Source organism: Anastrepha obliqua, chromosome 5, assembly GCF_027943255.1.
Source record: "Anastrepha obliqua isolate idAnaObli1 chromosome 5, idAnaObli1_1.0, whole genome shotgun sequence".
In the NCBI taxonomy this organism is placed as follows: domain Eukaryota; kingdom Metazoa; phylum Arthropoda; class Insecta; order Diptera; family Tephritidae; genus Anastrepha; species Anastrepha obliqua.
In genome coordinates, this window is record NC_072896.1 from 92,167,306 (window position 1) to 92,181,319 (window position 14,014).

The 14,014-nt window shown below is 33.7% G+C and overlaps 2 protein-coding genes across 4 annotated transcripts in view; one reads left to right on the forward strand and one right to left on the reverse strand.

The window, feature by feature from the left end:
• Positions 1-6,772: 6,772 nt before the first annotated feature.
• Positions 6,773-7,859, reverse strand: LOC129247247 (39S ribosomal protein L10, mitochondrial). The gene is made up of 2 exons (XM_054886296.1): positions 7,697-7,859; positions 6,773-7,621 (listed from the first exon to the last, which is right to left on the reverse strand). The coding sequence occupies exons 1-2, from the start codon at positions 7,716-7,718 to the stop codon at positions 6,882-6,884; spliced, it is 762 nt and encodes a 253-aa protein (XP_054742271.1). The 5' UTR covers positions 7,719-7,859; the 3' UTR covers positions 6,773-6,881.
• A 105-nt stretch (positions 7,860-7,964) lies between these two features.
• The window catches only part of LOC129247245 (uncharacterized), a 43,394-nt gene continuing 37,344 nt past the window's right edge, over positions 7,965-14,014 (forward strand). For all 3 annotated transcript variants that reach the window (XM_054886295.1, XM_054886294.1, XM_054886293.1), the window contains exons 1-3: positions 7,965-8,065; positions 8,202-8,323; positions 12,270-12,480. In XM_054886295.1, coding sequence (XP_054742270.1) covers positions 8,029-8,065; positions 8,202-8,323; positions 12,270-12,480 — 370 coding nt within the window. In that variant the 5' untranslated portion in view covers positions 7,965-8,028. The remainder of the gene's footprint in view (positions 8,066-8,201; positions 8,324-12,269; positions 12,481-14,014) is intronic.

Genomic DNA, 14,014 nt, shown 5'->3' on the forward strand with positions numbered 1-14,014 from the left:
CATATGTTAGTAAATAAAATTAATAAAAAATAATAATAATAAGGAAACTTACTGAACTGATAAAAAAAAAACAATTAAAAAACTATAACAAAACTTAATGAAAGGAACAAAAAAAAAATTAAAAAATTTATCAAAACTATCACTTAATGAAATGAACGAAAACCAAGATTAAAAAAGTTTACAAAACTGTCACAAACTGAATGAACTGAACAAAAAACAAGAAAATAAATATTTAACAAAACTATCTCAAACAAAAAAAAAAGAAAATAAATTAAAAATATTTGACAAAACTATCTCAAACTGAATGAACTGAACAAAAAAAGAAAATAAATTAAAAATATTTAACAAAACTATCCCAAATTGATAGAACTGAACAAAAAAAAAATTTTTACAAAATTATCACAAACTGAATGAAATGAACAAAAAAAAAACAGAAATTAAAAATATTTAACAAAACTATCTCAAACTGAATGAATTGAATGAACTGAACAAAAAACAAGAAAATAAATTAAAAATATTTGACAAAACTATCTCAAACAAAAAAAAGAAAATAAATTAAAAATATTTGACAAAACTATCTCAAACTGAACTGAACAAAAAAAAAATTTTTTAAATTTTACAAAATTATCACAAAAACCTGATTTAAAATTGCGAAAGAGATGTCGCTACACTGGGTATGCAAAGGCTCAATTCAGCATGGAAATAACCTAAAAAATGTAAAATTATAATTTATATATGAAATATTTCGGGTTTCGCAGTCAGAAAATGAAATGTCAGCGCATACGACAAAATCAAATATCAATGAGGCCAACGGTGATGTTTGTTCTACAAGCCTTTTTTTATGTTGGTTCACTCTTCATGAACTCATGTGAAACTTCATTTCAATCTGTTAATTCAAACCATGTTTACAAGCCAATTAGTATCGACGTGTCACAGTATTTTTTTCTACAATGGAAAAAATCAAGTATCTTGCAGTGATTGAATTTCTATTTAATCAAAGGAAATTTATGAAAGAATGTTGAATGTGTATAAGGACTTTTCGCCATCAATTAGTATATTAGAACGATGGGGTGCTGAATTCAAACGTGGTCGTACAAGCCTTCAAGACGATCCACGTCAAGGACGTCCAAAAAATCAGCACCAGAAATCGTAGAAAAAATACAGGACGTCGTATTGGAAAATCTTCGATTGATTGAAAGAGACTTAGTAGAAGCCCCAGACATCTCATTGGGCAGTGTAAGCAATATTTTCACTGAAGTATTGGGTTTCAGAAAGCTGTGTGCACAATGTGTGCCGCATTCGCTAACAAGGAAACAAAAACACATTCGAATGCGACTTTAACAGCAACATTTAGAGCGTTTCCGAAAAGATAAAGTGGATTTGGTTCTTTGATTCATCACTATGGATGAGTCTTGTGTCTATCATCATGATCTAAAGTCAAAGCAAGAGGTTAAAGGCTGGTGTGGGCCTGGTTCTTTGGCTCCGAAACGAGTTCATGTACAGAGATCGGCAAAAAAAGTGTTAGTATCAGCTTTTTAGGAAGCAAAAGGAATTTCGTTTGTGGACTACCTGCAAACTGGTAAAACAATAAATTCTGAATATTATTGACCAGCTGAAGGAAAAAAATCGTGAAAAAATACCCAGCTTGCAAAGAAAAAAATATTTTTCATCAGTACAATGCACCGAGTCACAAGAATATTTTGGCAATGGCTAAAATCCATGAATTAAAGTTCGAATTGTTGGAGCACATGGTGGGCATTCATCAGATTTTTCCCCAACCGATTTCCATATGTTTCCAGACCCAACAAAATTCATGTGTAGAATAGGCGTTTTCATCAAATGATGGGGTCATAACAGCTGTGGAGCGTATTTTGCAGCCCTTCCAGATTCTCACTTCAGGGTGGAATTCATAAATTGATGTATTAATTAGGGTTTCTCTCCCGGGATTTCCCGTTCCCGATATTCCGGGTAATCCGCAAAAATATCTATTCCCGATTTCCCGAAAAAAAACGTAAATTGCCGGGATAATTTAACATTTATTATCATTTAAAATGAAAAATTCAAATTACTTTTTTTATTTAAAAATATTCAAAAACAAAGTAAGCTAAGCAAGCATTGACTTTCTTGTTTTCGTGATTATACAGCTGTGCAACACAAATATTTGAAAAGTCATAGCGTTTGGGTGTCTTTACTTTTTATATTTTAAAAAGTTATATATTAAAAGTGGTTAGAAGATTTCTTTGTGAATTAAAGTAAGTTTAATTGAATTTTAATAACAATTAGTTATTATTCCACTGATATTTTAAATATTAAAATTAAAGGGTTATTAAAAAATACGAATGTCGTCAGAAAGAAATTGGAGATTTTATTTTACCATTGATTCTACTAATAAGGACAAAGCAAGATGCAATAAATGTAATCAAGTGATTATGAGAAAGGGAGGTTCCACAAGTGGAATAAATCGTCATATGCAAATCCAACATGGAATAGATTTGGTTACCAAGAACAATAAATTCGACGCTCCAAGTACTTCATCGCCGGACAAATCTGATAAATCAATTTCAGGAAATCAAAATTCCATTTTAAAATATATAAAGAAACAATCATTGGAAGAAATTCTTGCAAAACTAGCAGCTGTAGATGGAATTTCCATCAATGTTATTTCGAAAAGTACGTTCATTCGTGAATCTATTTGTGCGAAAGGATATTTTCTTCCTAAAAATCCTTCACACATAATGAATCTTATATTCAACTATTATGCCGAAGTTAAATCAAAACTTAAATATAGATTTTCAACTATTCTAAATGCAAATCAAAAATTTTGCTTAACTGTAGATGAGTGGACAAGCAGCCGTAATCGTAGATACATGAATATCAGTGTTATGTCCAATGGTGGGATATTTGAAAATTTGGGATTAATAAGAATTGAAGGAAGTTGTGGAGCTGAAAAAACATTAGATTTAGTTAATGAGCGGTTGAAGGAATTTAACTTGAATTTATCTACAGATATTATTGCAATCATAACTGATGGAGCAGCCATTATGGTGAAATTTGGAAAGTTAGCTCCTGCCTTCCATTTACAATGCTACACACATGGGATTCATTTGGCTGTTCTGGATACCCTTTTTGGTTCTACTAAGACAGAATTATTATTGCAAAAAAATCAGCAGCACCAAGTAGACCAATTATTAGATTCAGATGATGATAGCGACATTGATAATTATGATTGTCTTGACAAAGACGAAAATACAACATTTGAAGGGATGTCATATGAACATGATACAAATATAAGTGACCTTAAATTCAAAGATCTAAAACCTCATATCCAGGATGCAATAAAACAAATCCGCAAGATAGCATCATTTTTCAGAAAATCGCCAGTACGTAACACAATTCTTCAGCAAAATGTCAAATTAGAATATGGTAAAGAATTAAACCTATCATTAGACTGTACGACAAGGTGGAATAGCTTATTAGATATGTTGGAAAGATTTGAGCAAATAAGAATTCCGATTAAAAAAGTCTATGCGAAGTTAATGCTACACATCTACTTGAAAAGGAAGATCAGCTGTTCCAAATTGTAAGCACATTAATTACTTGTTTACGTCCAGTAAGATTAGATTTAATAAAGAGTGAGGGAATACTATCGTTCCTAATAGAAACGTTAAATGCGTTAGATAATTCAATATCTCGAGAATTATTACAAAATTTTAAATTCCGTATGACAACTCGAAGATCCAAAATTTTAATTTCATTGGTAAAGTACCTAAATAATTCAAGTTTATTGTACTCCAATCAAGATGATATGTTTTTTGAAATGTCGTCGAAGTCTGAAATGGTTAAATTATCTAAAGAATTGTTACACCGCCTATTTCCAGTTAATATCCTTGAAGACACCACTGTACTTGAAAATGAAGAAAGCGTATTGATTTCCGAAACGGAAAACAATATAGAAGCAGAAATGCCCGCGAATGTTTTGAAACGAAAGCTTGAAAGTGCTATAAATAGTATGAGCGCCAAAAAACAAAGTACTGGAGATACAGAATATAAGACTATATTAAAAGAATTTAATTTATTTGAAGCTAGTGGAAAGTTAACCAAAAATTTGAAAATGCTCTTAGATGCTCTTCTTTGCATTAAACCAACTTCAGTGGAAAGTGAAAGAGTATTTTCGACTGCTGGCCTTTTTGTCACCAAAATTAGGACAAGACTCAACGACAATTCAGTTAATGCGCTAGTTTGTCTCAGAACTCATTTTAAAAACTCTTCTAATAAATAATTTTTTTTTTTTGTTTTATGAATTTGAATAAAATATGTGAAAATGAATTTTTTAATTGTTTTTAAATTAATAAATTTATTTTAATTAATATAGTAAATATAAAAACTCGATTTTCCCGGGAATCCCGGGAATATTTTCGAAATATTCTCGTTTCCCGGGAATCATTATGTGACGGGAAATGAGAAACCCTAGTATTAATGTTCAAGGTGACTATACTGAATAATAAAGTGTATTTCAAAGAATAAAATTGTGTTTTTCTTATCGAACCGCAAAACTTATTGAACAACCTAATACAAATTTTACTTTTGCTCCACTTTTACTAAAAGTTTCTAAAGTTAGCAACACAGTCTCTTGCTAAGGGAGCTGATTTGTGAAGAGGGAACGAGAAAGCTGCTTACTAACCTTTTATTATTCAATCAAATAGGAGGAGGAGCTCGGCCAACCAGAAGTGAACGAGCCAATTATTTTTATTTTTTTAATATAATAGTTAGATTAAAATAGTGAATTAATATCAAATCAAATAAAAAAATAAAAAATAACCAAACTAAATTAAAAAAGGAAATTAAATGAAACTTCTATTATAAAAAGTCAAATTTAAATTTTATAAGAATATATTTTATTATTAAAATTATTTTCAATGTAAAAACTAAGAATGAAAGAAAAAATTAAATGTAGCAAAAGAAAATATTCAGGACGAGACGCATTTACTAGGTTAGACAGTATATAGACAGGCCCTAACCGCATTGATCGGGATCCTCTTACCACCTTCCTAAACTGCCAACCCTCGAATACATCGAGGGAAAACCTTAGACCTTACCTACCTCCTTGGAATAGAATATTGCAGTAAGCTAAACTGCTACCTATCCATAATGGACTCCGACACACTCATTATATGTCTGGAATGTAAAGGTACCCCGCACGACACAAACAACCTATTCATCATCAACATTCATAGCATCACAGCTCGTTGTGAGCCTTAGCTTCCTGCACAATTCTTCTCCATGCATCTCGGTCCATAGCCAGACTGCGATAGTTGGTCACTCCTATGCTTCTGAGCTCGTCCTCAACGTTGCCTAACCACCTTTTCCGCGGCCGTCCTCTTCGCTTTTCACCAAGCATGCGCGCATCTACAATAGAACTTTGCGAGGTATTCTTTCATCTCGCATTCAGCAAACGTGCCCTAGCCATCGGATGCGCTGCGATTTGGCAACTTCTCTATCTCGCTGTTATATCTGATGCGATATATCCTATGTTCTTCTCGTACTGGGCTCGGTATTCTCCTCAGTATTCTTCTTTCCAGAATGTTTAATTGTATTCGCTTTCAATGTCCACGTTTCGCATCCGTACGTTGCCACTGATTACATATTTTGATTTTCGTTTTCCTACCCAACAGCTTACTTTTTAATAGTGGGGAAAATATTTTCTGTTTGTAGCCGGTACACGGTCTTGGATAGCAATCGTTGTATCATCTGTTCTACTGAGAAGCATTCCGAGGTATTTAATTACCTCCACGCTTTAAAATTCGTAATAGCCAATTCTAAGATCTGGCGCTTTTCTCAACGTGTTAAGCCTTTCGAGATACTTTTGTTTTCGTTCATCCTTAAACCGAAAAATTTTGCATTTGATCGTAGTGCTTGAAATACTTCGCTGAGAACATTTATATATATTACCTCGTGAAGATGACCAGGTATCAGCAAAGCCACATATTTGCGAAGCTTTGTTGAATATAGTGCCTTATGGATCAACCTCTTTAATCCTATGGCCTAGGATCAGATTGAAGACAAGCGCATCTCCCTGGATTATTCCTGATTCAACTCTGAATAAATCCGGTGCTTTGCCTTGTATAAGCACTTTCGAATAGGTCTCAGCGAGAGTTAGACTTACTAGCAACCTTCTAACAACCTATTCGCTTGCCCCTTTAAACTCATTTACCTAATACATCTCTCCCTTTGAACCCAACCCGTTAAAACAGCACATTTCCTGGACCTACGATGACGACTGGTGACTACACCGCTGACTGGCACTGGTAGTGCTTGATGATTTGCTACAACAAAAACATTCAAAATGAAATTTAATGCAGAATTAATTTTTGTTATCTTTGATTTCCAATGTTTCATGCCGTTCTTACTAATTGTAATCACACTTTTAACACAACAGTCGCTTCAGGGTTGGGTACAAATCCGCATTTATGTCCGGCCAAGTACTGGCACTCCAACAGCAGCCACCATCCATTTTATACAGTTGGTTCTTCATAACCGGAATGACCCGGACTCATATCCGGCGAAGGACTGTCACTTCAGCAGCTTTCCCCGTATATATATGGGGAATGTTTATACTACTACAACAACAACAACAACAATCCATTTTTGCACTTTTTCCGTTGTTAATATAAACAGAAATTTTTTTACCGATGCTTCTGCATGGTAAATGGACAGTGTCTGGAATTTGAAAATCACTTATTGTTAACACGATATGAAGTTTGGTCATACAAACTTTTGATTAATTTTTTTGACTTAGCGGCCAAATTTTTTATATTCATTTCGTTTTCTTTTTGTTTTAACATATTTAAACTTTAAACACTAAACATACACGTAAATTAATTTCACGCCTTCTCCGTCTCAGTTGCATCCTTGGCAGGTTCGGTTTCTTCTGCTTTGCCCTTTGCATGCACATCAAGCACATTTACCAAATTCTTCTGATGTGTTTCCAATTGTTGCACTAAGTGACCAGCTGCCATATTAAGAGTTTGTGCCAGTTCACCCCGTACTGCTTGCAGGCCAGGCAGTTGTGAATAGGCAACAAACTCATTTCGACTTAGTAGTCGCTCATCAACTATGCCCGCCAACAATAGCATTTGCGGTACCCGACGAGTTATACGCAAGAGCTGCCCAACCTGCTGATCGGGCGAAAATACTATACAGTTGTTGCTTTCAAAGAGTGGTAGAATAGCTTCGAAACGTGTGCCCTCAACAGCTTTGCGCACAATCTGTTTGCCATATGCCTTAAGGTGCATATTTTGCTTGTGCAATTTTACGCGCACTTCGAAGAGATCATCTTGTTTGATGGAATTCAAGTGATAGAAACCAACCATGCGTGAATGTTCCAACCAATTGCGTACTTCTCGCGCTATAACCGTAACGTATGGATTCTCTAAATCTGCATCGCGTTGACGACGTGTAAAGCATGCTACCGACTTGTCAATCTCCTCCACCGGCTGCAATGATTGAGCGACGGCAAGCACTTTGGCACGTTCATAGTGTGGCGCGCGTGGACGTTGAATATTGATTTTACCACGAAAACGCTGTGACTGTGCGATGGGAGTGCGACAGGTTAGTAAAGTTACTGGAAGATAAGTTGCAGCGGTCAGTGACAATGTTGTATAACAAGGAATACAATTCACAAGCAACGTACACCTACCTTGACGGAGTAGTTGTGACATGATTTTCTATGTTGGTCTGGCACCCACTGTTTCATATGTCGCCACAACAAATAGTAGACAATTCAGTACTTTTGTGAAAATTATAAAATAATAAACACAAATTACAGATATCAACCGATTATTTTTACGCACGAGCCAAGCGCCTTTAACAGATGAAAACAGCTGTTCGTGCTCTATGTAATTGTGTGTGTCTGCACCCATTCACAATCGTGCATTCAGTTAATGTGTGTGATTTTAGGAAATAATCGAAACGAAACGCTCTTATTTGTGTTCGGAAAGTCGTTATATTGTTTAAAAAATACACAGCAAGATGCCGAGAACAAATTTTTGCTGTTCGACCAGACAATGTAAGGAAAAGTGCATTAAAAGATTATTAATTAAATAAAAAGTGGTGTATGCATGTATGTGTGTGTGCATATATGGAATATTTGCAGTGGAATTTACTTACTTACTTTTAGCCTTAACATTTTTATGTATCTGCAGATTATTCACAAGCTCCAAATTTGGTTGACACATTGATTATAATACCACGTGTAGTGGTGTGCAAAAAATTAAAGAAAGGCCAAATATATTCGCAAACTATTTCTATCAAGAATAAAGGCCTGGTAAGTTCACCTCATACGTGGGAATATTTCGAAGACTAATGTAAAAGATAATTTTTAATATGTGACATAAAGCCTTTAACATTCACCACTTCTCTGCTCACGCTTGGCAAAAAGAAGAGGCCTATCATTAAAAAATGTATAAGGTGCATTTCATAATCATGGAACACCCCTAATTTTTCAAAGTATTCTAATTTATAGATTTCAGAGGAAAATAAAAATTTTACACATCAATCAAAGTAACAAAGGTTATCTGTTTTATTACAGAAATTAGAACTTTTTTAATGCATTAAGAAAATTTTTAGCAAAAACGTACTTATTTCCAGGCGTTTCAAAATGATAAGACACTGTTTAATTAAAGTGATCGTTTAACAGAAGTACACTTACGAATTTTTTTTTCTGTCGTCTACAATATTTTAGTATTCTATTGAAGCACCATTTGCTTTAGCGACACCAAATAACCTTTTTTACATCGATTCTGCTAACTTTTTAAGGAAATTTACATCTAAAGCAGCCCATTCTGCCTTAATTGCCGCTTTAACCTCGTTGGTGTTGTCAAATTGGCGATTGTTGGCGTCAACTCTTCTTAAGGGGGTCTTCTGGTCTCCAGCGAAAAAAAATCGATTTTTGTTTTTGCATAATTTTGTTGTATGTGTATGCGAGAATACGCCACAGAAAGGATTTTTTGAAAATCGCATTTTTTCACATTTTTCTGGGCACCGAAGTGTACCCTCCTCCGGCCGTTTTATCATAAACTTTATCTTTAAACGCGTTTCCCCGAAAATCGTGTTTTTTAAGCATTTTGGTCACACTTTTCATAGTAGTTATACTCCGATTTCAATGGTTTTGGTTTTAAAAGGTTCGGAAAACTTACCGCTAAGTTTCCCCGTGTACGATTTTTGAAATTTTTTTTCATTCCATTTTTATAACCTTTTAAAGTTCAAAAAATGAGCAAAAAAAAATTTTTTTTGCAAATTGTTGCATAACTTTTGAAAAAAATTAAAAAAAAAAAATCTGTCACGGGAAAACTTAACCAGGACAACTCTGAAGACAACGCATATCTAATTTTTGCTTTCTGATTACCCAGGTGGAAAAACCGTTACCAAAATGGAGACCTGTTTCGTTTGGAGGTGGACGTCTTCAGCGCCATTTCAAGGTCGCGGGTGTTAATTTTTTTCAAAGTCAAAACCATTTTTTAAAAGCCAAGACATGTACCATTAAAATAAAAAAAAAAAATTTTTTAAATATTCACAGGATTTGTCACATTCAATCCCCAAAAAAACCCTTCATTTCAGGGCCTCGACACCAGAAGACCCCCTTAAGCTCTAAACTCTCCAAATGTTTTCTTTTGGGTGTATATCCGGAGAACATGCCGGCCAGTCCATAGTTTCTATGGAACAATCGGTCGAATACTGCCGTGTTTCCCTGCTTGCGTGGATTCGGGCGTTGTCTTGCTGAAAAACGAAGGGCACTTCCCGATTATCCTGAATAAAAGGAAGGAGACTATTTTTCAAAACATGTTTGTAGTCCCCACTATACATTCGCGATTCTCCAATAATTACAATAAAAAAACCATCGGGCCCATTAAGGTTCTATTTTTTTGTTCATCCGAAAATATCACATTAAAAAAAAAACATGAAATTGGGCAACATTAAAAATATTCCAAATACCTTACGGTGTCCCAGTTGGTGTCTAGGGGGTTTTCTGCAAACTGAAGACGCGCCAGTTTGTGCCGTGGGAAAAGATAGGGTCCTTTTCTTATTTTTGATAATTTTAAATGATTGCACCTCTGTAATGTGCGCCAAACTGTTGTTTTTGAAACCTTTTTTTGAACAACAGCGGCCAAGTTGGCGCAAGACTTAGTCGAGTTGGAAGCTTTTCTTAAGATTGCTTGGTGTTCTCGACTTGATAGTGATAATTTTCTTCCAACGTGCTTCAAAATGTTGTAATTCTCAGAACTCCGTAAAAAATTCCAGATAACACAACGACTTCTGCCTGTTTTTTTGTAATTAGTTCAATTGACAAGCCTGAATCCTTGTAGGCCAAAATTGTTCCACGCTCCTTTTGTGATAATATTGAACCCCTTGGCATTTTAGGTTAAATTGAATAAAATTATATTGTAATTAAAGTCATCCAAAACAACAATCAGCACCTTCAATCTCATCAGATGCTTATTTTCGAGTAGTGTCTTATCATTATGAAACGCCGAAAAGTCTGGCAAAAGTGCAGTTTCTTGGAAAAAGATAACGGTTCTACAAAAGTGAGTCCTCGCACCAGTCTCAAGTCTATGGCCCCTATTATGAGTTAGATTCGATCTTCGATATTCGTTGGTTGTCGAAGATCGAAAATCGAATGTCAATTTGGTATTATGAGCGGTGCAGCCCTGTCGAAATTTTCGTTGAATACCGAATTTAGAGTCGAATGCAATTTTGCTTTCGATTGTGTTGCGTATTGTGGGTAAACTTGTTAAAATGTAAGTTGTTTGCGATTATTTATGGTTTTATAGTAACGAAATAATAAATATATACTAATTTTGTTAATTTTATGCAGGTCGAAAGTCGTGAGTACCAAGCAGCAATTAGAAAGGCTAGTTTCATTAATGGAAGAGAATCCACAATTCGCAAAAGGGATTTGCACCAAAGTTCAAGCAGCAAAAAAATGGGAGGAATTTACAACGGAGCTGAATTGCTTGGGACCACCAGTTAGAACGGCAGCAAAATGGATTAAGGTTAATAATGGTTTTTTTTGTGATGTTTATAGAAATACATTTTTATTTTCCCTTGGCAGGTATGGGCTGAAATACGTAGAGGAACTGAAATACATATTTTTTTCGAATGACGAATAATTGAATAAAGAAAATTTATAACAAAAATAAAACAGAAACTGTGGCGTAAAGGTTTCTATTTAATACTTTTTAGTTTTTTCTATAATATTCAAGAGATTTCATCTCTTATGCTGTATTTGCTATAAAAATGTGCTTTTCTTTGTTGTAGATCAGCCTCTGTACTACTAAATTGTATCCATCTTTGGCAAATATAATTTTCGAAGGACATCTATTATTTCCGATAGCACAACAGACACAGTGGGTTGAGCAAGTCCTAGCATACCTTCATTACCAATACTCAATTGGTACGATCCCTGATCATAAAATCGCAGAACTGTGGCTAGCTTTAAAATATTTGGAATGGATTTGGCTCGGGTGCACTGCTGCAACTGGTTTTCTGTACTGGACAGTAGGTTCATAAACGCCTCTTTAGATGATCTAAAGTTCTTTAAAAATCTGTAAGGAAATTTCTGTAATATTAAGTACGTCAAAACATTTTGAAAATTCTAAACGTACTCAGTGGAAGCCATTTCTATGGGGTTGGATGCGCCCCTCAACTGTTTTCTACTTCTAGCTAGATCCGCTAATCTTTCATCGTCCGATAAATCGTCGAACCACAACTCCGTTGTACTCATTTTCACAAAAAATACTTTTTTTAACTTTTAAAAATGTTGTTAGCAAAGAATTTCAACACAATCGGTTTTTCTTTTATTTTGATTTGCTGTCTCAGCTGAGAAAAAATTATCTCTTGTAAATGCGTCGAGCGATCGAAATTCACAATAGTCCTATTCTTCAACGAATGAGCACCATAATACCAAATGAAAATTCGTTCGATCAGCACTTTCGACTACAGTCGAAGATCGAATGTTGCTCATAATAAGGGCCTATAACTGTTAAAATGACGCCAAATAAAAGATACTCAGGAAAGTAAAAGCGAGCTTATGGTAGTTCAAAAATTTTACACCAAAGGTGTCTTATGATTATGAAACGCACGCTAGTTGTGCACACATAAAATCTTTTTTAGAATTCCTCCGTTGATTTTGTTAACTATTATTTACTCAAAACAGATTATTTGTATACATTTATAACTTTTGTAAAACTATTATTCCATTATCTCCCCATTAGTATGCACGCAATTTAGAATATGCCACTGATAGTCTACAGGACACAAAAATTATTTTTCCCCAAGACTCGGACTATAACTACTTGCAACCCGATGAAACTTTTGATTTTAATGTTGTGATCACACCAACCGCGAATAGTTTGCACTCCGATTGTAGACATATTTACATACAATCCAAGCATCCCAATATAACCTTCGAAATCCCCATAATCGGTAAGTTTGAGTTCATGCTACGAATCATAAAAATAGCAAATAAATGCACAGTAAAAATTTTAGTTTAATATTAATACCAATTTGGTGTTTATATATAACAATTCCAGAAAGTATACGATTACAACCATTCCGGTTTCAGAAAAGAGAGAGAGAAGTTAATTAAAATATTCTCTTTAAAAAACCAAGAATGAGACTAAATTATATACTTTTAAGGGTTTAAAGATAAAGCTAAAATGGTTTTGACTTTATACGAGAATTGAAATAAATTTAATAATAATTAGAATTAAAGTTAATTCAAAATTGAATTGAATGTAGAACTTTCTTGGAATTGAAAGTAAATCCTTGAATGATATTTTAATTCCAAAAAGGAATTGAATCCAATCCAAAATTGTAGTAGATTTAGTACATTGTTGACGAATCCTCCAAACAAAAAACAGAATAAATTTTTTAAATAAAAATTTACGTTTTATTTAAAATGACATAAATTTATATACATAAGTGAAATAATAATACATTTTATTTTATTCTATAATTTCACATGGAATTAATAAAAACATTTTTGAATCTATAAAGTACACTTCAAATAGTTTTACATTTTTAAGGCTATTAAATTTAATTAGTTCTGAAAGATCTGTTGAAATAATTTCATAACACTGCAAAATGGAATTAAATTACTTAGTGACAAAGATTTCTAAACTTAAGTAAATTTCGTTATCGACAACATATATATAAGTTAAAACAAGTCAAAAACTTGCCTAAATTCATAATGCTCGGGAACTGCTATCTTCTTACCATCAATTGTTATAAAATATTGGCAAATTGTGGCTTTGTCTTGTCCAACTGCAACGATTGTGGGCTGACCAGACGTTATTTTATATTCTTCTAAGCTGTAAAAACAAATTTTTTTATTTATGCCCATTAAGAACAAAAAATTTATAGTAAATTACGTTTTCAAAAATAAAACTGTCGACAGATTTTTGGAATTTTGCTTTTTTTGTTCGCGTCCACTGGCAGTGGATGGCAGCAACTGTAAGAAAATCAAATAAGGTATTACTTCAGACGTCCATTCTGTACAGTTTCCCAAATTAGAAACGCCACTCGCAGCAATAAAAATTTGTTCCACACTGCTTTCATATTTCCAAAACATTCCACGCAGTTGCGATAAATTTTTGTCTCGATTTTAACGTTTCTCGCAATTTCTGCTGCACCAGATTCAGTTCGTCTTTAACTATGCAGTTTTGAAAAAAACGAAGATCTTCTTCAGAAATTACCTCGCTATCATCGCTTTCCTTCCGCGTGGTATTTCACTTTTAAAAACATGCTTCTAGAATAGTGGAAAAAATGACACTGAGAGTGAGTGAGTGACAGAGAGTGAGAGAATTTTTTAATACTTTCTTGGTTTTACTTTAAAGCAAATAATACTAAAGTTCAGAGTACATTAAAATTAATTGAGAGTGAGAAAATTTTTTAATACTTTTTTGGTTTTACTTTTAAACCAATAAATTTTAAATTGAATGTAATTGAAACTTAAACT